Source organism: Emys orbicularis, chromosome 15 (genome assembly GCF_028017835.1).
Source record: "Emys orbicularis isolate rEmyOrb1 chromosome 15, rEmyOrb1.hap1, whole genome shotgun sequence".
Classification (NCBI taxonomy): Eukaryota; Metazoa; Chordata; order Testudines; family Emydidae; genus Emys; species Emys orbicularis.
Genome location: NC_088697.1, coordinates 1,807,057 through 1,831,425, shown reverse-complemented (window position 1 = coordinate 1,831,425; position 24,369 = coordinate 1,807,057). Strand labels below are relative to the sequence as shown.

The 24,369-nt window shown below is 66.2% G+C and overlaps 3 protein-coding genes across 4 annotated transcripts in view; 2 read left to right on the top strand and 1 right to left on the bottom strand.

Annotated features, from left to right (window-relative positions):
• STAG3 (STAG3 cohesin complex component) overlaps positions 1-7,763 on the top strand; it is a 40,611-nt gene extending 32,848 nt beyond the window's left edge. The window contains exons 19-33 of the mRNA XM_065417364.1: positions 251-321; positions 522-609; positions 784-864; positions 992-1,084; positions 1,214-1,382; positions 1,534-1,667; positions 2,102-2,203; positions 2,406-2,551; positions 2,755-2,883; positions 4,300-4,490; positions 5,794-5,944; positions 6,025-6,132; positions 6,214-6,304; positions 6,568-6,658; positions 7,339-7,763. Of these exons, the coding sequence (XP_065273436.1) occupies positions 251-321; positions 522-609; positions 784-864; positions 992-1,084; positions 1,214-1,382; positions 1,534-1,667; positions 2,102-2,203; positions 2,406-2,551; positions 2,755-2,883; positions 4,300-4,490; positions 5,794-5,944; positions 6,025-6,132; positions 6,214-6,304; positions 6,568-6,658; positions 7,339-7,763 (2,070 nt within the window). The remainder of the gene's footprint in view (positions 1-250; positions 322-521; positions 610-783; positions 865-991; positions 1,085-1,213; positions 1,383-1,533; positions 1,668-2,101; positions 2,204-2,405; positions 2,552-2,754; positions 2,884-4,299; positions 4,491-5,793; positions 5,945-6,024; positions 6,133-6,213; positions 6,305-6,567; positions 6,659-7,338) is intronic.
• Positions 7,764-13,299: 5,536 nt separating this feature from the next.
• On the bottom strand, positions 13,300-18,953 carry AP4M1 (adaptor related protein complex 4 subunit mu 1). Of its 2 annotated transcripts, none has more exons than XM_065417142.1 (15): positions 18,896-18,953; positions 18,070-18,188; positions 17,741-17,838; positions 17,471-17,567; positions 17,181-17,291; positions 16,530-16,610; positions 15,668-15,730; positions 15,433-15,499; positions 14,818-14,871; positions 14,635-14,741; positions 14,315-14,406; positions 14,192-14,236; positions 13,987-14,037; positions 13,739-13,856; positions 13,300-13,491 (listed from the first exon to the last, which is right to left on the bottom strand). In XM_065417142.1, the coding sequence occupies exons 1-15, from the start codon at positions 18,951-18,953 to the stop codon at positions 13,300-13,302; spliced, it is 1,353 nt and encodes a 450-aa protein (XP_065273214.1). The 2 variants fall into 2 exon arrangements, with proteins under 2 accessions (XP_065273214.1, XP_065273216.1); XM_065417144.1 differs by having other exon boundaries at positions 17,741-17,847; positions 18,103-18,188.
• An 876-nt stretch (positions 18,954-19,829) lies between these two features.
• MCM7 (minichromosome maintenance complex component 7) overlaps positions 19,830-24,369 on the top strand; it is a 5,848-nt gene continuing 1,308 nt past the window's right edge. The window contains 9 exon segments of the mRNA XM_065417363.1: positions 19,830-19,860; positions 21,486-21,565; positions 21,699-21,758; positions 21,760-21,864; positions 21,942-22,066; positions 22,213-22,393; positions 23,156-23,293; positions 23,482-23,631; positions 23,803-23,917. Of these exon segments, the coding sequence (XP_065273435.1) occupies positions 19,830-19,860; positions 21,486-21,565; positions 21,699-21,758; positions 21,760-21,864; positions 21,942-22,066; positions 22,213-22,393; positions 23,156-23,293; positions 23,482-23,631; positions 23,803-23,917 (985 nt within the window).

Sequence of the window (24,369 nt, the reverse complement as noted above, 5' to 3'; positions counted from 1 at the left end):
CTGGGAGTGTGTGGGGGGGTACCAGGCGCTCAGGCAGTGGGGCGTGTTACTGGGAGTGTGTGGGGGGGTACCAGGCGCTCAGGGAGTGGGGCGTGTTACTGGGGGTGTGTGGGGGGTACATAGTGTGTAACTGGGAGCGGGGGGCACCAGGCGCTCAGGGACTGCTGGGGGCGCTGTGCTGGCTCCAAGGGGTGCCGTAGGACTGATACCTAGGGGCCTGCCCTGCTGAGCTGTCTCGGTCCCCCCTCAGGCCTCATACCTGGACGAAGACGAGGTTTACAGCATGGCTGCCACGCTGAAGCGCATTTCCATCCTCCACAAGTGAGTGCCAGACTGTGCCCCCCCCCCCCCAGCTCCGTCTGGGCAGCGGGGCCTGGTCACACAGCCCTGCCCTGCCCTGCCCTTTCCATCTGCCTGCTGTCTGTTCACATGGGTCCCTTCATCCTTGCCCTGCGGTGGCGGTGGGAGGGGAGTGGGGGGCTAGGACGCCCCCGTGAGCAAGGCGCTCTCTCTCTCTGCAGTGCTCACGACCTGACCCCATGGCAGCTCTATGAGCCCTGCAGCCTCCTCCTCCAGCGAGCTGTGGACACAGGCGAGGTCCCCAAGCAGGTACTGGGGGGTCTCTCGGGGAGCCAGGAGCCTGGCCCCCCCCGCCAGCAGGGAACCCAGGTGGGGCCTTGCCCTGCCAGGCAGCGTGGGGGGCTGTGGGCAGAGAATGCAATGGGGCAGCTTGGAACTGGGGGGACTGCAGCCCCACATTCTCACTCTGGGCTTCCATTGCAGGTGGTCATCCCCACCATGACCTGTCTCCACTTCGGCATCCTCTGGGAGCTGGCTCGTGTCTCCGGCACCGTCCCTGCGCAGGTGAGGCCGATGGGGAGGTCCCTGCCAAGAAGGGCAGGGTGGGGGTCAGCCCAGGCCCTGCCTCTGAGTCCTGGGGGCTGGGGGTTCCTGCCCCTGCCCCTCACAGCCTCCTCTGCTCCTACCCCAGAAAGAGCTGCTGGCCCTGAAGCGCAAAGTCGCCTCCTTCTGCTCCCTCTGCCAGAGCTGCCTGACCGACGTGGACTCCAGTGTCCAAGAGCAGGTGAGAGGTGGACAAGGGCTGGTAGCCGAGGGCTGGACAGGCCGCAGCTCAGGCGTGCTGGGGAAGGGGGGCTGGGAGCCCCCCAGCAGTGCTGTTTGTGGGGTGCTCATTCTGCCTCTGTCTGTCCAGGCCTTTGTGCTGCTGAGTGACCTGCTGCTGGTGTTCAGCCCGCAGCTGGCTCGAGGCGAGCGGGAGGCGCTGGAGCTGCTGGTGTACCGGCCCGAGGTCGCCCTGCAGTCCCAGCTGGCCGGATTCCTCATGGATCACGTCTTCAACCACGCCGAGCTCGTGGGCAGTGGTGCGTACTCGCCCCATGGGGCTGGGGGGGGCAAGGGCGGGAGAGTGGACAGGCAGGCTGGGGGAAGGGGGCTGAGTAGAGGGGGGGCACAGAGAAATGGGGAGAGGGATCTGTGGGCCAAAAGCCTCACTCCCCACCCCATCCTCTGCAGATGAGGAGGACAGCGAGGGGAAGATCGAGAGGCTACACCAACGGCGCAACCTGCTGGCCGGTTTCTGCAAACTCATCATCTACAACGTGCTGGAGCTGAGCGCCGCCTCGGACGTCTTCAAGCACTACGCCAAGGTGGGGGAGATACGGGAGGGACCCCACGGCACAGGGCGGGGGGCAGGGGCGCACCTACCATACCACGGGGTGGGCACTGCCTCCAGTGTCTGAACACCTAGAGCTCGGGGTGTGGATTAGGGCGATGGACTCTCTAATCTCTGGGGCTGTGCCCGGCTCCCTGCTGCAGGCGTTGTGACCCACCCGGCACACGGGGCCGCAGCACTGCTCAGGTTTGGCCTGGCCTGCGACTGACCCCTTGTGCCAGGTTGCAACGCCCAGAGTGGGAAGCTGGGCCCAGCCCTGCGGGCAGGCGCCGCCACTGCTGCAGGTGAGTTTTTATTAAAATCCTGACCCCAAAGGAAAGTCACAGCAGCCGTGACAAGCCTGCAGCCCTACTCACCACCGGTGGGGCTGGCGGTTGGGGGGCCTCACCACCCTGCTCTCCCTTCCAGTTCTACAAGGACTACGGGGACATCATCAAGGAGACGCTGAGCCGGGCGCGGCAGATTGACCGGGATGAGTGGGCCCGCACCCTTCTCCTCAGCCTGCAGCAGGTACCGGGGAGGGGCCCGTGCCCAGTGCTGCCTGGGGGAGAGGGGAGTCCCTGTCACTGATCCATATCCGTGTGTATGGGGTGGGGGGGCTGGGGAGGCCCCTGGGTTGGCCCTTCCCTGTGCGTCTGTGTAGGGAGGTGGCTGGAGGATGGGGCTCGAGCCGCCATGCGGCCCCATGTCTGACTCTCTGCCCCCTGTGCAGCTGCTGACAGAGCTGCTGCTGCAGCAGGGCCCGGAGGCAGTTTACGGCAAGGCCTTCCTGGAGATCCGGGACCTGGCACGGCGCTTCTCCCTGTTCTTCGGCCTGCACCAGCTGCACAACCGCCAGGCGCTGGTGGCCCTGCACAAGTGAGCCGGGGGGCTGGGTGGGGAGCAGAGCAGAGCTGTGGGGGCATGCTGGGAGTCCGGGAGCCTCTAGGAATTGGGGAGGGGCACGCTGGGGTCAGCACTGAATGTGGGGGTGGGATAGCTGGCACTTGGACTTGCAGGGTTTGAAGCCCCCCCTTTCCCCCCCCCCGCTTCCCATCTCTCTCTTTCTCTCTCCTGCCCAGGGCTGGGATCAAATTTGCCTTCCAGGAGCCAGAACCCTCTGGCTCAGAGCTGGGGCCCCTCAACCTGCCCTTCCTGGAGGTGCTGAGCGAATTCTCCCCCCGCCTGCTGCGCCCGGACAAGAAGCTGCTGTGAGTGCCCAGGGTGGTGGGCCGGTGGGGGTGGGAGACAACTGCTTTCGGGAGTGCTTGGGGGTGTGTGTGTGTATGATTAGTGGCCCCCATGCTGTAAGGGTTAACCTGCCTTTGAGGGGGTCAACAAGCATGTGGACAAGGGGAATCCAGTGGATATAGTGTATTTCAATTTTCAGAAAGCCTTTGACAGGGTCCCTCATCAAAGGCTGTCATGGGATAAGAGGGAAAGTCCTTTCATGGACTGGTGACTGGTTAAAAGACAGGAAGCAAAGGGTAGGAATAAATGGTCAGTTTTCAGAAGGGAGAGAGGTAAGTAGTGGTCTCCCCCAGGGGTGTGTACTGGGCCCAGTCCTATTCCACATATTCATAAACGATCTGGAAAAGGGGTAAACAGTGAGGTGGCAAAATTTGCAGATGATACAAAACTACTCAAGATAGTTAAGTCCCAGGCAGACTGCGAAGAGCTACAAAAGGATCTCTCAAAACTGGGTGACTGGGCAACAAAATGGCAGATGAAATTCAATGTTGATAAATGTAAAGCAATGCACATGGGAAAATATAATCCCAACTATACATATAAAATGAGAGTCTAAATTAGCTGTTGTTACCACTCAAGAAAGAGATCTTGGAGTCATTGTGGAGAGTTCTCTGAAAACATTCACTCAATGTGCAGCGGCAGTCAAAAAAGCGAACAGAATGTTGGGAATCATTAAGAAAGGGATAGATAATAAGACAGAAAATATCATGTTGCCTCTCTATAAATCCATGGTACCCCCACATCTTGAATACTGCGTGCAGATGTGGTTGCCCCATCGCAAAAAAGATATATTGGAATTGGAAAAGGTTCAGAAAAGGGCAACAAAAATGATTAGGGGTCTGGAACGGCTTCCATATGAGGAGTGGGACTTTTCAGCTTGGAAAAGAGACAACTAAAGGGGGATATGATAGAGGTCTATAAAATCATGACGGGTGTGGACAAAGTAAATAAGGAAGTGTTATTTATTCCTTCTAATAACACAAGAACTAGGGGCCACCAAATGAAATTAATAGGCAGCGGGTTTAAAACAAACAAAAGGAAGTATTTCTTCACACAGTGCACAGTCAGTCTGTGGAACTCCTCGCCAGAGGATGTTGTGAAGGCCAAGACTATAATGGTTCAAAGAAGAACTAAAGAAGTTCATGGAGGATAGGTCCATTAATGGCTATTAGCAGGATGGGCAGGAATAGTGTCCCTGACCTCTGTTTGCCAGAAGCTGGGAATGGGCGACAGGGGATGGGTCACTTGATGATTCCCTGTTCTGTTCATTCCCTCTGGGGCACCTGGCACTGGCCACTGTCGGCAGACAGGACACTGGGCTAGATGGACTTTTGGTCTGACTCAGTATGGCCGTTCTTATGCCTTCCCTCCCACAGTCTGTCCTACCTGGAGCAGACCTGCCAGGCCAGGCTCTCCCCACAGCAGAGAGGGAAGCGCTGGAATTCACTCCTGACGTATCGCCGCTCGCTGAGATCCCTGGATGACATGGGCTCCAATGCCAGCCGGATTGCAGCCCCCCGACCCCGGAGGAGACCTAGCTCTGCAGCCAAGAGGAGGCGTCTGGATGGTGAGGGGCAAATGCCACACGCTGCTGCCCCTGCTAGGAAATAGCAGGTGTAACGCTGCCGGCAGTGACTAGTCCAAAGTGTGAGCGCCAGTCTCAGGTCACAGACAGGACCCTCAGGGACAGGTGGGCTTACCTGTGTGCTAGCTGGTCCCTCACTCGCAGCATCACAGCAGCGTTCAGGTTACTGCCACTTCCGGAGGGCCAGTCCCTTCCCCCAGGTCAGTTCCACCTGAGGGCTTGCAGCTTGTAGCCAGGATAAACTGTGTGAAACTGGGAAAGGAAACCAGGGAGTTATTTACAAGGTTAAAGCAAGTCGACAGAGAGCCACACAGATGAGTTACAGTCTTAAGTTTCAAAAGGGAATGAAAGCTGCTATAGTCTGCAAGCTCTGTATGTCCTGTGGGGTAAGCCAGTCATGCCTACAAACGAACACTTCGCCCCCAGCGTGCAAGCAGTGTAATCAGTTCCTTCTTGTCAGGAGCTTTATTCCCCTCCGGCCATGTTCTGAGCTGCAAGCTCACCTGCTGGGAGGAGTCCGCTCGCATGACTCTCCTTCATGGGGAAGAGGGCAGAATGGTAGAAGTCTCGTGTCCTCTTGCTGACAGTCCCTAGGGAAGTTCCAGGTGCACCGTCCCAGCCCCTAGCACTAATTAATGTCTCTCTTCTGTCTGGCGGTTTACACAGTCACAGGCCCAAATACAACCATGCAATGTGGGACACCGATGGTACATGTGAGATTAATGCAGGCAGCAGCTCCCAATCATAAAGTCTAAACCTATTCTTACCATTCTAATACACCTCTACCCCGATATAACGCTGTCCTCAGGAGCCAAAAAATCTTACCGCGTTATAGGTGAAACCGCGTTATATCGAACTTGCTTTGATCCGCTGGAGTGCGCAGCCCCGTCCCCCCGGAGCACTGCTTTACCGCATTATATCCGAATTTGTGTTATATCGGGGTAGAGGTGTACCTGTTTTACCAGTACTAGCACACAGGTGAGCCGGACTGCTTCCAGCTGTCAGTGTTCGACTGAGACACGGGCACATTGGCACGAGCTGGCACCTGGGGGCTGCGGGTCAGGATTGAGGTGCATTGGCAGACCTGGCGGGGGGTGGAGAGCCCAGGGCTGGGATAGCAGGGGCTGTGGGTCAGGATTGGGGGGGCGCCAGCGGAGCTGGGGGGGAGAGCCCAGGGATAGCAGGGGGCCGTGGGGGAACCCAGGGTGCAGGTAGGGGGCAGGGGAGTGGGGTGACTCTAGGGCCAGGACTGGATCACCTGACCTCTCTCTCTCTCCTGTTGCAGACTTGTCTGAGCGAGGGGATTCCAGCCTCCAGCTGAGCAGCCGCCTGGAGACGCCGATGCTGACGTCGACGGCGCTGAAAAGGGGACACCAGCCGGGCAGCCCGGCGCAGCTGCAGGAAGAGGAGGGGTCCGAGTCGGACTTCGTGCAGAGGTGAGACCCATGGGGGGCAAGGCAGAGCCAGCGGGGATGGGGGGCGGTTTAACCTGCTCTGACCCTGCTGCCCTTTGCAGCCAGCCCTGGTTCAGCTCCCAGCGCTCCCGAGAATCACCTGGCCGGCAGCAGCAGCTCCTGGTCCCCCGGAGCACCTCGAGACTTGGGCTGGGCAGCAGGATGGACCGGTGAGTAGTTTGTCGCTGTCCTGGGGGGCGGCTCTCCCTCTCTGGGCCGGAGCCCCCTTAACCCTGCCCTGTGTCCCCTAGGCTCAGCCTGATGGAGGAGGAGGAGGAGGAGGAGGAGATGGTGATCCAGGCGGAGAGCAGCGACGAGGAGGATGCCCAGGGCCTGGACATGGTGAGGGGAACCCTGGCCCTGCCCCGGCGGGAAGGGCTATTGGTGATGTGTCGAGGGCCTGTGAGCCCCGGCCTGACTGCGGCAGGCCCCTTACACGCAGCCTGGCTGGGGATGACCCTAACAGGAGCTGCGTCCAGTGGGGTGTCCAGGGCCTGGCCCCCCACAGCCGCTTCCCCTGGGGCACTCTCCACCTTGCAGCCAGGACGCTGTCTGGCTTGCTGGTGGCAGGAGGGGCACTAAGGCACTGGTGTTTGCCTCTCCAGCCGCTGATCCGCTCGCACAGCTCCCAGGATGAGCAGTTCCGGGACCTCTTCGACTCCACCATCCTTGGCATCGAGGTGAGCGCAGGGGAGTGTGAGAGCATGTGGGGGGGGGGCACCTGCCGTGCTGCACTGGGGGGAGCCAAGTCTCACTGGGAATCTCTCCCCCGCAGGATCCCTGACGTGGCTGGAGCAGGCGGGAGACCACCCCTGTCCGGGAACGGGGCCCTCGCTGGGCGTGGCCTTTCCCAGGGAATTACACACCAGGCTGTTTTTCTGTTGCACTTTTATTACGTCCGGCTCCAGGACCGGGTTCCCAGTGTGGGTGAGCACCCTGGGGAGTCTGGGTCGACGGGTCTAGGCCAGGCTCTGTCGGTGCCCTGGCCGGGCTGCTGTTACAGACGTTAGGGGGTTGGTTCTACTCATAAATAAAGTTCTTTATTGCCAGAGTCCCGTGTGCGGGGAGGTGACTAGCCTGGGAGAGGGGACGCCCTAGGAGTCGCTGCACAATGCTGTGGGGCAGGGGACACAGGTCAGGGAGGTGGACGAGACAGCCGTTGCTGAGGGTGACCAAGCACACCCAGCGGTGGGGCTGGGTTCAGAGGCGGAGGACGTAGGAGTCAGTGTGGGACACGTAGCGCACCCAGCGGTGGGACTGGGCTGGGTTCAGAGGCGGATGATGTAGGAGTCGCTGTGGGACACGTAGCGCACCCAGCGGTGGGGCTGGGCTGGGCTCAGAGGCGGATGATGTAGGAGTCGCTGTGGGACACGTAGCGCACCCAGCGGTGGGGCCGGGCTCAGAGGCGGATGATGTAGGAGTCGCCGTGGGACACGTAGCGCACCCAGCGGTGCGGCCGGGCTCAGAGGCGGATGACGTGGGAGTCGCTGTGGGACATGTAACGCACCCAGCGGTGGGGCTGGGCTCAGAGGCGGATGACGTAGGAGTTGCCGTGGGACACGTAGCGCACCCAGCGTTGGGGCCGGGCTCAGAGGCGGATGACGTAGGAGTCGCCGTGGGACAGGTAGCGCACCCAGCGTTGGGGCCGGGCTCAGAGGCAGATGACGTAAGAGTCGCCGTGGGACACGTAGTGCATCCAGCGGTGGGGCCGGGCTCAGAGGCGGATGACGTAGGAGTCGCCGTGGGACACGTAGTGCACCCAGCGGTGGGGCCGGGCTGGGCTCAAAGGCGGATGACATAGGAGTCGGTGTGGGACACGTAGCGCACCCAGCAGTGGGGCTGGGCTCAGAGGCGGAGGACGTAGGAGTCAGTGTGGGACACGTAGCGCACCCAGCAGTGGGGCTGGGTTCAGAGGCGGATGACGTGGGCGTCGCTGTGGGACACGTAGCGCACCCAGCGGTGGGGCCGGGCTCAAAGGCGGATGATGTAGGAGTCGCTGTGGGATACGTAGCGCAGCCAGCGGTGGGGCCGGGCTCAAAGGCGGATGATGTAGGAGTCGCTGTGGGACACGTAGCGCACCCAGCGGTGGGGCTGGGCTGGGCTCAGAGGCGGAGGACGTAGGAGTCGCTGTGGGACACGTAGCGCACTCAGCGGTGGGGCTGGGCTCAGAGGCGGAGGACGTAGGAGTCGCCGTGGGACACGTAGCGCACCCAGCGGTGGGGCTGGGCTCAGAGGCGGAGGACGTAGGAGTCGCCGTGGGACACGTAGCGCACCCAGCGGTGGGGCTGGGCTGGGCTCAGAGGCGGATGACATAGGAGTCAGTGTGGGACACGTAGCACACCCAGCAGTGGGACTGGGATCAGAGGCGGAGGACGTAGGAGTCGCTGTGGGACACATAGCACACCCAGCGGTGTGGCTGGGCTCAGAGGCGGATGATGTAGGAGTTGCCGTGGGACACGTAACGCACCCAGCGGTGGGGCCGGGCTCAGAGGCGGAGGACGTGGGAGTCGCTGTGGGACACGTAGCGCACCCAGAGGTGGGGCCGGGCTCAGAGGCGGATGACGTAGGAGTCGCTGTGGGACACGTAGCGCACCCAGCGGTGGGGCCGGGCTCAGAGGCGGAGGACGTGGGAGTCGCTGTGGGACACGTAGCGCACCCAGCGGTGGGGCCGGGCTCAGAGGCGGATGACGTGGGTGTCGCCGTGGGACACGTAGTGCACCCAGTGGTGGGGCTGGGCTCAGAGGCGGATGACGTGGGAGTCGCCGTGGGACACGTAGTGCACCCAGCGGTGGGGTTGGGCTGGGCTGGGCTCAGAGGCGGATGATGTGGGAGTCGCCGTGGGACACGTCGCCCACCCAGCGTTGGGGCCGGGCTCGGAGGCGGATGACGTGGGTGTCGCCGTGGGACATGTAGCTACCCAGTGGTGGGGCCGGGCTCAGAGGCGGATGACGTGGGAGTCACTGTGGGACACGTAGCGCACCCAGCGGTGGGACTGGGTTCAGAGGCGGATGACGTGGGAGTCACTGTGGGACACGTAGCGCACCCAGCGGTTGGGCCGGGTTCAGAGGCGGAGGACGTAGGAGTCAGTGTGGGACACGTAGTGCACCGAGCGGTGGGGCCGGGTTCAGAGGCGGATGACGTAGGAGTCGCTGTGGGACACGTAGCACACCCAGCAGTGGGACTGGGTTCAGAGGCGGATGACGTGGGAGTCGCTGTGGGACACGTAGCGCACCCAGCGGTGGGACTGGGTTCAGAGGCGGATGATGTGGGAGTCGCTGTGGGACACGTAGCGCACCCAGCGGTGGGACTGGGCTGGGCTCAGAGGCGGATGACGTGGGAGTCGCTGTGGGACACGTTGCGCACCCAGCGGTGGGACTGGGTTCAGAGGCGGATGTTGTGGGAGTCGGTGTGGGACACGTAGCGCACCCAGCGGTGAGGCCGGGCTCAGAGGCGGATGACGTAGGAGTCGGTGGGATACGTAGCGTACCCAGCGGTGGGGCCGGGCTCAGAGGCGGATGACGTAGGAGTCACCGTGGGACACGTAGCGCACCCAGCGGTGGGGCCAGGCTCAGAGGCGGATGACGTAGAAGTCGCTGTGGGACACGTAGCGCACCCAGCGGTGGAGTCGGGCTCAGAGGCGAATGACGTAGGAGTCACTGTGGGACATGTAGCGCACCCAGCGGTGGGACTGGGCTGGGCTCAGAGGCGGATGACGTGGGAGTTGCTGTGGGACACGTAGCGCACCCAGCGGTGGGGCTGGGCTTGGCTCAGAGGCGGATGACGTAGGAGTCGCCGTGGGACACGTAGCGCACCCAGAGGTGGGGCCGGGCTCAGAGGCGGAGGACGTAGGAGTCGCTGTGGGACACATAGCGCACCCAACGGTGGGGCCGGGCTCAGAGGCTGAGGACGTAGGAGTCGCTGTGGAACACGTAGTGCACCCAGCGGTGGGGCTGGGTTCAGAGGCGGAGGACGTAGGAGTCGCTGTGGGACACGTAACGCACCCAGCAGTGAGGCTGGGCTCAGAGGCGAAGGACGTGGGAGTCGGTGTGGGACACGTAACGCACCCAGCAGTGGGGCTGGTTTCAGAGGCGGATGACGTGGGAGTCGCTGTGGGACACGTAGCGCACCCAGCGGTGGGACTAGGTTCAGAGGCGGATGATGTAGGAGTCGCTGTGGGACACGTAGCGCACCCAGCGGTGGGGCTGGGCTGGGCTCAGAGGCGGAGGACGTAGGAGTCGCCGTGGGACACGTAGCGCACCCAGCGGTGGGGCTGGGCTGGGCTCAGAGGCGGATGACATAGGAGTCAGTGTGGGACACGTAGCGCACCCAGCGGTGGGGCTGGGCTCAGAGGCGGAGGACGTAGGAGTCGCCGTGGGACACGTAGCGCACCCAGCGGTGGGGCTGGGCTGGGCTCAGAGGCGGATGATGTGGGAGTCGCCGTGGGACACGTCGCCCACCCAGCGTTGGGGCCGGGCTCGGAGGCGGATGACGTGGGTGTCGCCGTGGGACATGTAGCTACCCAGTGGTGGGGCCGGGCTCAGAGGCGGATGACGTGGGAGTCACTGTGGGACACGTAGCGCACCCAGCGGTGGGACTGGGTTCAGAGGCGGATGACGTGGGAGTCGCTGTGGGACACGTAGCGCACCCAGCGGTTGGGCCGGGTTCAGAGGCGGAGGACGTAGGAGTCAGTGTGGGACACGTAGTGCACCGAGCGGTGGGGCCGGGTTCAGAGGCGGATGACGTAGGAGTCGCTGTGGGACACGTAGCACACCCAGCAGTGGGACTGGGTTCAGAGGCGGATGACGTGGGAGTCGCTGTGGGACACGTAGCGCACCCAGCGGTGGGACTGGGTTCAGAGGCGGATGATGTGGGAGTCGCTGTGGGACACGTAGCGCACCCAGCGGTGGGACTGGGCTGGGCTCAGAGGCGGATGTCGTAGGAGTCGCTGTGGGACACGTAGCGCACCCAGCAGTGGGACTGGGTTCAGAGGCGGATGACGTGGGAGTCGCTGTGGGACACGTAGCGCATCCAGCGGTGGGACTGGGTTCAGAGGCGGATGACGTGGGAGTCGCTGTGGGACACGTTGCGCACCCAGCGGTGGGACTGGGTTCAGAGGCGGATGTTGTGGGAGTCGGTGTGGGACACGTAGCGCACCCAGCGGTGAGGCCGGGCTCAGAGGCGGATGACGTAGGAGTCGGTGGGATACGTAGCGTACCCAGCGGTGGGGCCGGGCTCAGAGGCGGATGACGTAGGAGTCACCGTGGGACACGTAGCGCACCCAGCGGTGGGGCCAGGCTCAGAGGCGGATGACGTAGAAGTCGCTGTGGGACACGTAGCGCACCCAGCGGTGGAGTCGGGCTCAGAGGCGAATGACGTAGGAGTCACTGTGGGACATGTAGCGCACCCAGCGGTGGGACTGGGCTGGGCTCAGAGGCGGATGACGTGGGAGTTGCTGTGGGACACGTAGCGCACCCAGCGGTGGGGCTGGGCTTGGCTCAGAGGCGGATGACGTAGGAGTCGCCGTGGGACACGTAGCGCACCCAGAGGTGGGGCCGGGCTCAGAGGCGGAGGACGTAGGAGTCGCTGTGGGACACATAGCGCACCCAACGGTGGGGCCGGGCTCAGAGGCTGAGGACGTAGGAGTCGCTGTGGAACACGTAGTGCACCCAGCGGTGGGGCTGGGTTCAGAGGCGGAGGACGTAGGAGTCGCTGTGGGACACGTAACGCACCCAGCAGTGAGGCTGGGCTCAGAGGCGAAGGACGTGGGAGTCGGTGTGGGACACGTAACGCACCCAGCAGTGGGGCTGGTTTCAGAGGCGGATGACGTGGGAGTCGCTGTGGGACACGTAGCGCACCCAGCGGTGGGACTAGGTTCAGAGGCGGATGATGTAGGAGTCGCTGTGGGACACGTAGCGCACCCAGCGGTGGGGCTGGGCTGGGCTCAGAGGCGGAGGACGTAGGAGTCGCCGTGGGACACGTAGCGCACCCAGCGGTGGGGCTGGGCTGGGCTCAGAGGCGGATGACATAGGAGTCAGTGTGGGACACGTAGCGCACCCAGCGGTGGGGCTGGGCTCAGAGGCGGAGGACGTAGGAGTCGCCGTGGGACACGTAGCGCACCCAGCGGTGGGGCTGGGCTGGGCTCAGAGGCGGATGACATAGGAGTCAGTGTGGGACACGTAGCGCACCCAGCGGTGGGGCTGGGCTCAGAGGCGGATGACGTGGGAGTCGCTGTGGGACACGTAGCACACCCAGCGGTGGGGCTGGGTTCAGAGGCAGATGATGTAGGAGTTGCCGTGGGACACGTAACGCACCCAGCGGTGGGGCCGGGCTCAGAGGCGGAGGACATGGGAGTCGCTGTGGGACACGTAGCGCACCCAGAGGTGGGGCCGGGCTCAGAGGCGGATGACGTAGGAATCGCTGTGGGACACGTAGCGCACCCAGCGGTGGGGCCGGGCTCAGAGGCGGATGACGTGGGAGTCACTGTGGGACACGTAGCGCACCCAGCGGTCGGGCCTGGTTCAGAGGCGGATGATGTAGGAGTTGCCGTGGGACACGTAACGCACCCAGCGGTGGGGCCGGGCTCAGAGGCGGATGACATAGGAGTCAGTGTGGGACACGTAGCACACCCAGCAGTGGGACTGGGCTCAGAGGCGGAGGACATGGGAGTCGCTGTGGGACACGTAGCGCACCCAGAGGTGGGGCCGGGCTCAGAGGCGGATGACGTAGGAATCGCTGTGGGACACGTAGCGCACCCAGCGGTGGGGCCGGGCTCAGAGGCGGATGACGTGGGAGTCACTGTGGGACACGTAACGCACCCAGCGGTCGGGCCTGGTTCAGAGGCGGATGACGTAGGAGTCGCTGTGGGACACGTAGCGCACCCAGCGGTGGGACTGGGTTCAGAGGCGGATGACGTGGGAGTCGCTGTGGGACACGTAGCGCACCCAGCGGTGGGGCCGGGCTCAGAGGCGGATGACGTAGGAGTCGCTGTGGGACACGTAGCGCACCCAGCGGTGGGGCCGGGCTCAGAGGCGGATGATGTAGGCGTCGCTGTGGGACACGTAGCGCACCCAGCGGTGGGGCTGGGCTCAGAGGCAGATGATGTAGGAGTTGCCGTGGGACACGTAGCGCACCCAGCGGTGGGGCCGGGTTCAGAGGCGGAGGACGTGGGAGTCGCCGTAGGACACGTAGCGCACCCAGCGGTGGGACTGGGCTCAGAGGCGGATGACGTAGGAGTCGCTGTGGGACACGTAGCGCACCCAGCGGTGGGGCCGGGTTCAGAGGCGGATGACGTGGGCGTCGCTGTGGGACACGTAGCGCACCCAGCAGTGGGACTGGGTTCAGAGGCGGATGACGTAGGAGTCGCTGTGGGACACGTAGCGCACCCAGCGGTGGGGCAGCCCGGCCTGTGGGGCCGTGAAACGCAGGAAGCGGATCTGCAGGCCGGAGCAGGTGTGCATGGGCAGCTCGAAGGACATGTTCACCGGCCCCACTTCCAGCAGCGAGGAGCTGCTCAGCCCTGGGATCTCCAGCTGCAAGGAGAGCGCGGGGGGGTTATTGTCCGGGGGAGAGCATGACACCCCCCCCCTTCTGTGGGGTGGGGTTGGCACCCTCAGACCCCAGCATAAATGTCAGAGACCCAGCCTGCTCATCAACGCCCCTGCCCCAGCGCTCATCCTGCTTCCAGAGGGCAGGGGTTCTGCTCCCTCTCACCAGCACAGGGGTGCATCCCCCTGGCCACGGGCCGTCTCCCCCCTCCGCGCCCCAGGCCGGCTTTACCTTGAATAGGGCGGAGAGCTGGGAGCCCCCCTGGACGCGCGGGATCACCCAGCGAATGGCCTTGATGCTGGGCTGCAGCTCGGCGCTCTGCCCCGGGCTGCTCAGCTCCTGGGACAGGCTGGGGGAGAGGAGAGAGTCAGGGGTGGGGCCAGGCCCCCCCCCAACGCCGCCCCCCCCAAACGCCGCCCCCCCCAGGATGCAGCCCCTGGTACTAGAGGGGAGCCCCGCCCGGAGCCCCTGTCACCCACCTGACGACCCCCTTCGGCACCGGCAGCTGGACTCGCACGTTCAGGGCCTGGCTGGAGGGAAGAGAAAGCGGTGAACTGGGGCCGGGGCGGGGTGGGGGGCCGGCAGCGTCTCCCCGCAGCCTGGGAGCCTGCTGGGGTGGGGGGGGGCATGGCTGGCAGGGGCTGTCCGCACCCCAGGGAGCCTCCCAGCTCCCCGGACTCTTACCTTTTGGGAGCCAGGTCACAGCGGAGCTTGAGGTAGACGCGGAGCCTGTGGGGAGATGGGAAGGGTGAGGGCCGAGGGGCTGGGCCGAGGGGCGTTGTGCTCCCGGATGCCCCCCTCACTCACCTGCCCGTGGGGTCCCGCTCCAGCGTGGGGAAGAGGTGGAAGGGCAGGGCGCAGGGGATGTCGTCTGACAGCTGGTACTGCATCAACGGCAGCTGGGGAGAGCAGAGCGGGGTCAGGCCGTGGGGCTCACCTCCCCCGGTCCCCACCCCACACCGGGGGCCAAGCGCCCAGCTGCAGGCCGTGGGGCTCACCTCCCCCTGTCCCCACACCGGGCGCCCAGCTGCAGGCCATGGGGCTCACCTCCCCCTGTCCCCACACCGGGCGCCCAGCTGTAGGCCATGGGGCTGCAGAGGGGGTTCAGGGCAGGCCGTGGGGCTCACCTCCCCTTGGCTGGGGGTGACCTTCAGGATGCGGCTGCTCTCGAACTCGTCCAGCTTCACGGAGCTGTGGAAGGCGCATTGGTCGGCGCGGACGGCGGTGCCGTAGCCTGCGGGGGGAGAGGGGGGGATCAGAGCCAGGGCGCCCCCGCCAGGCGGAGCGGAGACCAGCGCCCACCCACTCACCTCGCAGCTCTGACTTCCCCACGCAGAACTCCTCCGTCAGCCCGACGCGCAGCTCTGCGGGGAGAGGGGAGAGCGTCACGGGAGAGCCGCCCCGATGCCGGCCGAGCCCCCTGCCCCGCACCCCCGGCCGAGCCACCAGCCATGCCCCCTGCGCCCTCGGCCCCGCCCCACTCCCCCGGCCGAGCCCCCCGCCCCGCTCCCCCTCGGCCCCGCCCCGCTCCCCCGGCCGAGCCCCCCGCCCCGCTCCCCCTCGGCCCCGCCCCGCTCCCCCGGCCGAGCCCCCCGCCCCGCTCCCCCTCGGCCCCGCCCCGCTGCCCCGGCCGAGCCACCAGCCGCACCCCCTCGGCCCCGCCCTGCTCCCCAGGTCAAGCCACCAGCCAAGCCCCTGCCCCAGCCCGCTCCACTGGCCGAGCCACCAGCCGCGCTCCCTACGCCCTCGGCCCTGCCCCGCTCCACTGGCCGAGCCACCAGCCGCGCCCCCTGCACCCTCGGCCGAGCCCCCCGTCCTGCTCCCCCAGCCCCGGCACTGACTGCCAGGGAAGAGCGCCCCCGGCCGAGCCCCACAGCGGGCCCATATCAGCCGACTCGGGCTCCGGGGCTGCAGACGTTACGCACCGGAGCAGCTAGGCAGATAGCTCTTGAGGCGGATTTCTCCCTGGATGTCGGCCTTCATGGGGGTGCCCTGGGCGGGAAGGAGAGGATAGGGGTGAGTCCCCGACAATGCACCAGCCGCCAGCAGCTTCCCCAGGGGGCGAGGGGGGGCTGGGGCCTTGCTAAGACCCTGTGGATCCATGAGGGGAGGGCCCAGGACTCCTGCGCCGGACACCTCCCCCCCCCGCCCCCGACTCACGTTGGCCGCGATGACGACCGTCAGCCTCTCCACCACGTCCAGAAACACCTCGTTCCTGGCGCCCTGCAGGGAAAGATGCCGGGCAGCGAGTGACGGCTGCGGGCAGGGCCCAGCCCCCCCACCGTGGGGAAGGTGGATCCGTGCGCCCCCGCCCCCCACGGAGGGACTGGGGTGACGCAGTGGGGATTTTCCCTTGTTATGTTCTATGTGAGCCTGTGTGAGTCTTACTGTTTCGCACGAATGCTGTGTGTGCCTCAGTTTCCCTGTGCGCTGCACCAGTGTCTAGGTGGTGGGAATAAGGGGGGGTGACTTTTGCGGGGGCTGCTCCAGCTGCCTGCAGGGATGCTATAGCCCCCCCCCTTCCTAACCTGAGACCCCGGAGGAGGATGCGACCAGGTGACTCTTGGCCCCAGAAGGCCGGAGGAGGAGCAACGGGCCGGGCAGGGGCCAGGCAGCTGGAAGGAGTCGGTCTGGCTGGCTTGGGGCGCGGGGGGGTGGGGGGGACCCAGCCCTGGCTCTCGGCTCCCTCCCCACAAGGTGGACTTGTGCTAACGAGCTCTGCCCTATGCCGTGTTCCTGTCGACTAATAAACCTTCCGTGTCCCCGGCTGGCTGAGAGTCACGCCTGACTGCGAAGTGGGGGTGCAGGGCCCGGGTGACTCGCTGTGGGAAGCGCACGGTGTGAAAAGGGGATGCTGAATGCTCCGAGGTCAGACCCAGGAGGTGAAGCCGTGTGAGAGGAGGCTCCCCAGAGTCCAGACTGGCTTTGTGGGGAGCATCGCCCGGGGACTCCGTGACACCAGCCTGGGCCGTGCCGGAGGCAGGGTAGGGCTCACTGCTGGGGGGCTCGGGGGGTGTCTCACCTGGTCCCCGTGGGGGGGCAGCACGGGGCGGCTGGCGGCCGAGCTCGGAGCCACTTTGCTTTGCTGCGTCTCTGCTCCAAACTGAAACCAGAGGGGGCAGGGTCAGAGTAGGGCCCTGGGATGGAGCCCTGGGGAGTGTCAGGGGCACCAAGTCCCCCATGGCCTGACCCCTCTCAGGGTAACACCTTCCCTGGAGAAGCCACTGCCCTGGGCTCGGCCATGGGGGGGAGAGACCCTCAGGCTGCAGGGGGGGGCAAGAATCAGGTAGTCACTGGCTGGGGGTGGGTGGGGGATTTGGGGGCTGGGCTTACCAAGCCCGGGGGACACACGGGGGGGATTCAGGGGCTGTACTCCCCAGGGGGACACGGGGGGGATTTGGGGGGCTGTTCTCACCAGGCCAACGCTGCACAGGCCTGGGGGGTGCTGGGGGGGAGGGGACATGGGGGGGATTTGGGGGCTGTTCTCACCAGGCCCAGGGGGCACTGAGGGGGGAGGGGACATGGGGGGGGATTCGGGGGCTGTTCTCACCAGGCCCAGGGGGGCACTGAGGGGGGGAGGGGACATGGGGGGGATTTGGGGGCTGTTCTCACCAGGCCCAGGGGGGCACTGAAGGGGGAGGGGACATGGGGGGGATTCGGGGGCTGTTCTCACCAGGCCGACGCTGCCCAGGTCCAGCAGGCTGAAGGCCTTGCTGAGCACGGGCTCCGTCTGGATGAAGTTGCGCAGCACGTCCGGCGCCGTGGTCTGCACGTAGCCGTAGTCCTGGGGGGGGAGCACAGAGCGGGGGGGGGCAGTTACTCCCCCACCACTGGCACGGGACACCAGCGCTGCGAGCTTCCCCACAGCGGTGCCCCAGCTGGGGTGTCTGACCCGGGGAGCTTCCCCACGGCAGCGCCCCCCCCCCCGCCATGCCAGACCCAGCTGCCCCCCCCCGCACACACCAGCATCTCATCCAGCAGCTCGTAGATGAGCGCGAAGTTGAGGCTGACGGTTTTCTCGCTGAGGGAGCCACAGTAATCGCGGATCAGCGTCACCAGCCTGTGGGAAGGGAGGGAGACGGGGGGGGGGGTGAGGGCGCAGACGGCTGCTGCCCCCAGTCCCTGCGCCAGGTCCCCCGGCCTGCACCCCCCCCCCCGGGGCTGAGGCTTATCCCCCCATCTGCCCCCTCCCCCACCCAGGGTCACTCCCGCGCCCCCCCCCCCCCGCCTCACCGGTTGAGGAACTCGATGATGGTGAAAGGGGAGACATCGTGCCCCGTCGTGGCCACGAAGTAGAGGCCGGCGTGACGCACGTGGACGAAATGCAGCCCCTTGTGCGCCTGCGTTGTGGGGGGGGGGGGGAACGGACACAAGCAGAGTTAGTCAGCCCCCTCTCCCACCAGGGCAATGCCCCCCCCCCCATTACCACACGGACATGCCCCCTCTTCCCCGGTTTCCATAGCGATACTTGAGATACTCCCCACTTCTGTTATCATAGAGACGCTCGCTTCATCCCCATAGCGACACCCCCTCCCCTGTTACCAGAGAGACCCTTAACCCGCCCCATTGTGGGGCCGTTCCCCCCGCCCCGGTACCATGAAGACGGGTGCCTGGTCCCTGGGCAGGGCCGTGATCTTCCTATAGAAAGTGTCCACCAGATCGGTGCTGCCCCCGCCGCGGACTGGGGGCGGGTTAAGGAGAAACGACCCCATCAGGGTGGCAGGTGGCTGTGAGCTTCCCCCCCAGCAATGCCCAGCTGCAGCCCCGGGGTCTGGGCGGCCCCCCAGCAGTGGGGCGGGAGGGGGGGACCCGTGGGGAGGAGGGGGGGGTATGGCCCCTGGCTTGGGGGGTGGGAGGGGGGGACCTGTGGGGAGGAGAGGGGGGGTATGGCCCCTGGCCTGGGGGGCGGGAGGGGGGGACCCGTGGGGAGGAGAGGGGGGGTATGGCCCCTGGCCAGGGGGGCGGGAGGGGGGGGACCCGTGGGGAGGAGAGGGGGGGTATGGCCCCTGGCCTGGGGGGCGGGAGGGGGGGACCCGTGGGGAGGAGAGGGGGGATATGACCCCTGGCCTGGGGGGTGGGAGGGGGGGACCCGTGGTGAGGAGAGGGGGGATATGACCCCTGGCCTGGGGGGGCGGGAGGGGGGGACCCGTGGGGAGGAGAGGGGGGGTATGGCCCCTGGCCTGGGGGGGCGGGAGGGGGGGACCCGTGGGGAGGAGGGGGGGGATGGTTTAGGTGGAAACTTGGAGGGGAGCTGATGGGGGGGTGCAGGGGGGCTGATAGGGGTTATGTCAGGAGCCAAGCGGGGGGCAGCCAGGGGCTGCAGGGGGCCCACACTGAGGAGCCGGGGGGTGGAGGGGACAGGTGGGGGGGTCTGGGGGGGCAGGATACAGTCCTTGCGGACGAGTCTGTCTCCCTTGGAGGAGAGAATGAAAATCTGCGACAACATCTCCGGGCCTGCGGGGGGAGGGGGGAAGAGAGTGAGTTGGACCCTGCCCCCAAACCCGGGCCCCGCCCCTTCAGCTCCGCCCCTGAGACCCCGCCCCGAACCCGTAGCCCCGCCCAGGCCCCCGAGACCCCGCCCAACCCGTAGCCCCGCCCCTGCTCCCGAGACCCCGCCCCGAACCCGTCCCGGAGACCCCGCCCCCAGGCCGGGGCCCCGCCCGCAACCCACGGAACCGCATTCCTACACCCCGCCCCTTCCCCCGCGGCCCCGCCCCTCCCCCAACCTACCCCGGCCCCTCCCCTCCCCTGAGGTCCCGGCCCCAGGAACCCTCCCCGGGCCCCGCCCCTCGCCCGAGACCCCCCCCGGGCCTCGCCCCCGACACAGGAACCCCCGCCCCGGGGTCACGGCCCCTTTAAGAGGGGGCGGGGCTTGGGGGGTCCCGCTGTTTCGGTTCGAACCTGGATCCGGCGCGGGCCGCTGCGCTGTCACGTGACGGCGACGCTTGGGCGGGGCCTCCGCGCAACGCTCTGCCCGAGCTGCGATTGGCGGGCTGGGCGGGTCACGTGCCGGGCACTGATTGGCCCGGGGCGGGCACGTGGCAGGAGGAGTCTCTAGTTTCGCGCCACTTTTGGTTGCGGCGGCGGCAGCGAGAGTCTGGAGCGGTGCTGGGCGGCAGCGGCCGGGACGGGACGGACCCCAGCGGGGACCCGTAGCCAACGGGCCGCGAGCGGCCGGGACGGGACGGACCCCAGCGGGGACCCGTAGCCAACAGGTCGCGAACCGCCGGGACGGACCCCAACCGGGATCCGTAGCCAACGGGCCGGGACTGACCCCAACGGGGACCCGTAGGGACCTGGGACTGAGGGACCCCCCGCCGCCATGGCGCCCAGAGACTACGCCGCGGAGAAAGGTGGGTGGTGCCCACGCGGCCGGTCGGGGGCCCGGCCGCGGGCCGGAGGAGGGGGCGGGCCTCGGGCTGCCATTGGCTGCAGCGCGGCCGGGGGGCGGGGTATCCGGTTCCCGCGCGGCGGGACGCGACGTCGCCCCGGAAGTGATGTTACGGCGGAGTCTCAGCGCCCGGCGAAACAGTGTCCGTCCGCCGAGGGGTGGGCGGGGCGGAGGGATCCGGGCGCGCGCCGCCACCCCGTGCCGCTATGTTTACGTGGGGCCAGTGGGGGGCGCTGGGGGGGGCTAGCGTCGGTGCAGGGCAGGGACGGGGGTCAGGGAAGTTGGTATCCATGGAAGGGGCTGGGTACTAGGGGGGCTGGGGCAGGGAGGTTAGGGGGAGGGGGATGGGTGCTGTGGGGTAGGGCTGGGGGGATGAGGGGCACTAAGGGAGGGGGATGGGTTGGGGTGGGGGTTCTGCAGAGGGATGTGGGGTAGGTCTGGGGGGGAGGGATGGGATGGGGGCACTAAGGGAGGGGGATGGGTGCTGTGGGGTAGGGCTGGGGGGGATGAGGGGCCCTAAGGGAGGGGGATGGGTGGGGGTGCTGCAGAGGGATGTAGGGGGGCTGGAGGAGGGATGTGGGGGCACATTGGGGGCAGTACAGGGAGGTTAGGGGGAGGGGGGATGAGGGGCACTAAGGGAGGGGGATGGGTGGGGGTGGGGGTGCTGCAGAGGGATGTGGGGTAGGGCTGGGGGGGAGGGATGGGATGGGGGCAGTAAGGGAGGGGGTTGGGTGCTGTGGGGTAGGGCTGGGGGGATGAGGGGCACTAAGTGAGGGGGATGGGTGTGGGTGCTGCAGAGGGATGTAGGGGGGCTGGAGGAGGGATGTGGGGCACATTGGGGGCAGTACAGGGAGGTTAGGGGGAGGGGGGTGCTGTGGGGTAGGGCTGGGGGGGTGAGAGGCACTAAGGGAGGGGGATGGGTGGGGGTGGGGGGTGCTGCAGAGGGATGTGGGGTAGGGCTGGGGGGGAGGGATGGGATGGGGGCACTACAGGGAGGTTAGGGGGAGGGGGGTGCTGTGGGGTAGGGCTGGGGGGATGAGGGGCACTAAGTGAGGGGGATGGGTGTGGGTGCTGCAGAGGGATGTAGGGGGGCTGGAGGAGGGATGTGGGGCACATTGGGGGCGGTACAGGGAGGTTAGGGGGAGGGGGGTGCTGTGGGGTAGGGCTGGGGGGGATGAGGGGCACTAAGGGAGGGGGATGGGTGGGGCTGGGGGTGCTGCAGAGGGATGTGGGGTAGGTCTGGGGGGGTGAGAGGCACTAAGGGAGGGATGGGATGGGGGCACTAAGGGAGGGGGATGGGTGCTGTGGGGTAGGGCTGGGGGGGTGAGAGGCACTAAGGGAGGGGGATGGGTGGGGGTGCTGCAGAGCAATGTAGGGGGGCTGGAGGAGGGATGTGGGGCACATTGGGGGTGGTACAGGGAGGGGGTGCGTTGAGGGGATGGGTGTGGAGTAGGCCGTTGACGGGACGTTTAGGGTGGTTGGTGCCAGTGTGGGGCAGGGTGGGGATTGTTGTGGGGAAGCTGGGGGACGAATCGGTGCGTGGGGGGCGGTCCCCGGGCCTGACGTTCTCTCACTGTCGCCCCTCAGAGAAGGTGAAGCGCTTCTTCCAGGAATTCTGCCGGGATGGCGAGCTCGGCAAGAAGGATTTCCCGTATCGGGACCAGCTGGTGAGACCCTCACAACACCCCCACCCGCCCCAGTGCTCCTGGCTGCCCCAGCCTCCCCCCAGCAGGGGGGTGCTGCAGGCAGCTGGGGGTCTCCCCCAGCCCTGCAGCTCAGCCCAGCACCCCTCCCCCCCAGGTGTCTCTGGCTCACCGGGAGCAGGTGGCCCTGTACGTTGACCTGGACGAGGTGGCCGAGGGAGGACCCCGAGCTGGTGGACGCCGTGTGCGAGAACGCCAAGCGCTACGTCCGCCTCTTCGCCGACGCTGTGCACGAGCTGCTGCCCCAGCACAAGGAGCGGGAGGTGAGGGGCGCTGGCGAGATGGGGCAGGAGTGGGAAGCTGGGGCCGTGCTTGACGGAGCCCTTGTCTGCCCCCCCAGGTGGTGCACAAGGACGTCCTAGATGTGTACATCGAGCACCGGCTGATGCTGGAGCAGCGCGGCCGGGACACGGGGGAGACGCACAGCCCCCAGAACCAGTACCCCCCGGAGCTGCTGCGTCGCTTGTGAGTGCCTGGAGCCAGGGGGGGCACTGCCATCTCTGGCTCCCTCCCCCCACCTCCAGGCCCCTGGGTCTCCCAGCTCTCCCCACGCCGGGAGCTGGGCTCTGGATCCCTTAACTCCTCCCGTCTCTAACTCCCTCCCGCCACAGCGAGCTGTACTTCAAGGCCCCGTCGGGCTCCAAGGCCCGGGTGATCCGGCACGTGAAGGCCGACTGCATCGGGAAGCTGGTCACCGTCCGCGGCATCGTCACCCGTGTCACCGAGGTCAAGCCCATGATGGTGGTGGCGACCTACAGCTGTGACCAGTGTGGAGCGGAGACCTACCAGCCGGTGAGGGGAGCTGCCGTCTGTCTGTCCGCTCGGGGGAAGCTGACGGGGCCGAGCGCCCTGTCACGGAGCTACGGGACCAGCGCGGTCTCTTGGGAGAGCCTCTTTGATGTGCCGGACCCCTGGGGGGTCTCCGGGGGAAGCCACGCGGCCTCACCGCCTCCATGAGCTCTGGTCAGTGAGTCAAACGGACTGAGACCCGGGAGAGACTTGTCTGTTCTGCAGGGACCAGCGCGCCCCAGCCAGCGCTGGCAGCGGGCGATCTGGGGGTTAGCACGGAGAACGGAGGGGTGAAGCGTCAGCCCAGGCTTAGGGGATCCCCGTTTTCAGAGTGTGTCTGACTTCCTTCCTGGCTGCACGCCAGCACTTCTCCCTCCCCTCCCACCTTCCCTGCTGGGGTTTCTACTCCGTCACTGGCCCTTGCATTGTCTCTCTGGCCCCCTCGTGGGTTTGGGTCTTTTCACCCAGTTCCTTAACGAGGCTGCATCCCCCCACCCCAGACAGGGAGGTGACATGCACACCTGTGTCTTTCAATCTGCCCTCAGAGCAAACTTAACCCCCTTCCCTCAGTAGGTAGCCAGGTAACCCCCAGGGGAATCTGAGGCACATATAGGCCTCATTAAATAATTACAAACATTCTCACTTTGTCACGCCCCCCCACCTGGGCATGGGGGAGTAGCCGAGTCCCCTGTTTAGCCACCGGGCAGGTGGGGGTTTGTGTGGCTGGTTCATTGTGACCCTCTTTCCCCCCCCCCCCCCCCCCAGATCCAGTCCCCGACTTTCATGCCGCTGATCATGTGCCCGAGCCAGGAGTGCCAGACCAACCGCTCCGGGGGGCGTCTCTACCTGCAGAGTCGCGGCTCCAAGTTCATCAAGTTCCAGGAGCTGAAGATGCAGGAGCATGTGAGTGGGGGGTTTCCGGGCTGGGGAGGGGAGTTGGGGCATGTGAGTGGGGGGCTCCAAAGATTGATCTGGGCTCCCCAGCGTGCCCCCCCATTTGGTTATAGGGGTTTCTGCCAGAGTCGGGGGCTGGTCCCCTGAGGGAGGGTGCGGCTGATTTTTTTTCCTCTCTACCCCCCCCCCCCCTGCAGAGCGACCAGGTGCCGGTAGGGCACCTCCCGCGCTCCATCAGTGTGGCTGTGCATGGCGAGAACACGCGGCTGGCCCAGCCTGGGGACCACGTCAGCATCACCGGCGTCTTCCTGCCCCTGCTGAGAGCTGGCTTTCGGCAGATGGCTCAGGTGAGAGTGGGGGAGGCAGGGCCGGGGCAGGGGGCTCGTCTCGGGTTGGGCCAACCTTCCCTGCCGGTTGCTGAGGTAGTTCTGGGGGATGGAGAGGAGGGGAACGTTTCACCCCAAGGGTGGGTGCTGGGCGGGTCCCCTGGAGTAACGCGCCCCCCTGCTCCCTCCCAGGGGCTGATCTCCGAGACCTACCTGGAGGCGCATCGCATCGTGAAGATGAACAAGAGCGAGGAGGACGAGCTGGGGTCAGGGGAGCTGACGGAGGACGAGCTGCGCCAGATCACAGGTGACACCCCCCCCTCGCTTCCCCCCCATAGCCCCTCATCCCCTGCCCCCAGCCTTGCTGGGCCCTGGGGAGCCACCCCAACTCCACAGCCCTGCGGCACCTCCTGCCAGCCCTCTGGGTGTGCTGAGTGTGGGGCAGCTGAGATCCCCCACCCGCCCCATACCCTGCGGCACCTCCTGCCAGCCCCCTGGGTGTTCTGAGTTTGGGGCAGGTGTGATTTCTCCTGCCAGCCCCTTGGGTGTGCTGAATGTGGGGCAGCTGAGATCCCCCACCTGCCCCGTACCCTGCGGCACCTCCTGCCAGCCCCCTGGGCGTGCTGAGTGTGGGGCAGGTGTGATTTCTCCCCCCCACCGTACCCTGCGGCGCCTCCTGCCAGCCCCCTGGGTGTGCTGAGTGCGGGGCAGCTGACAGAGGAGGCACAGGGCCTGCTCATGGGTGAGATCTCCCCTGTA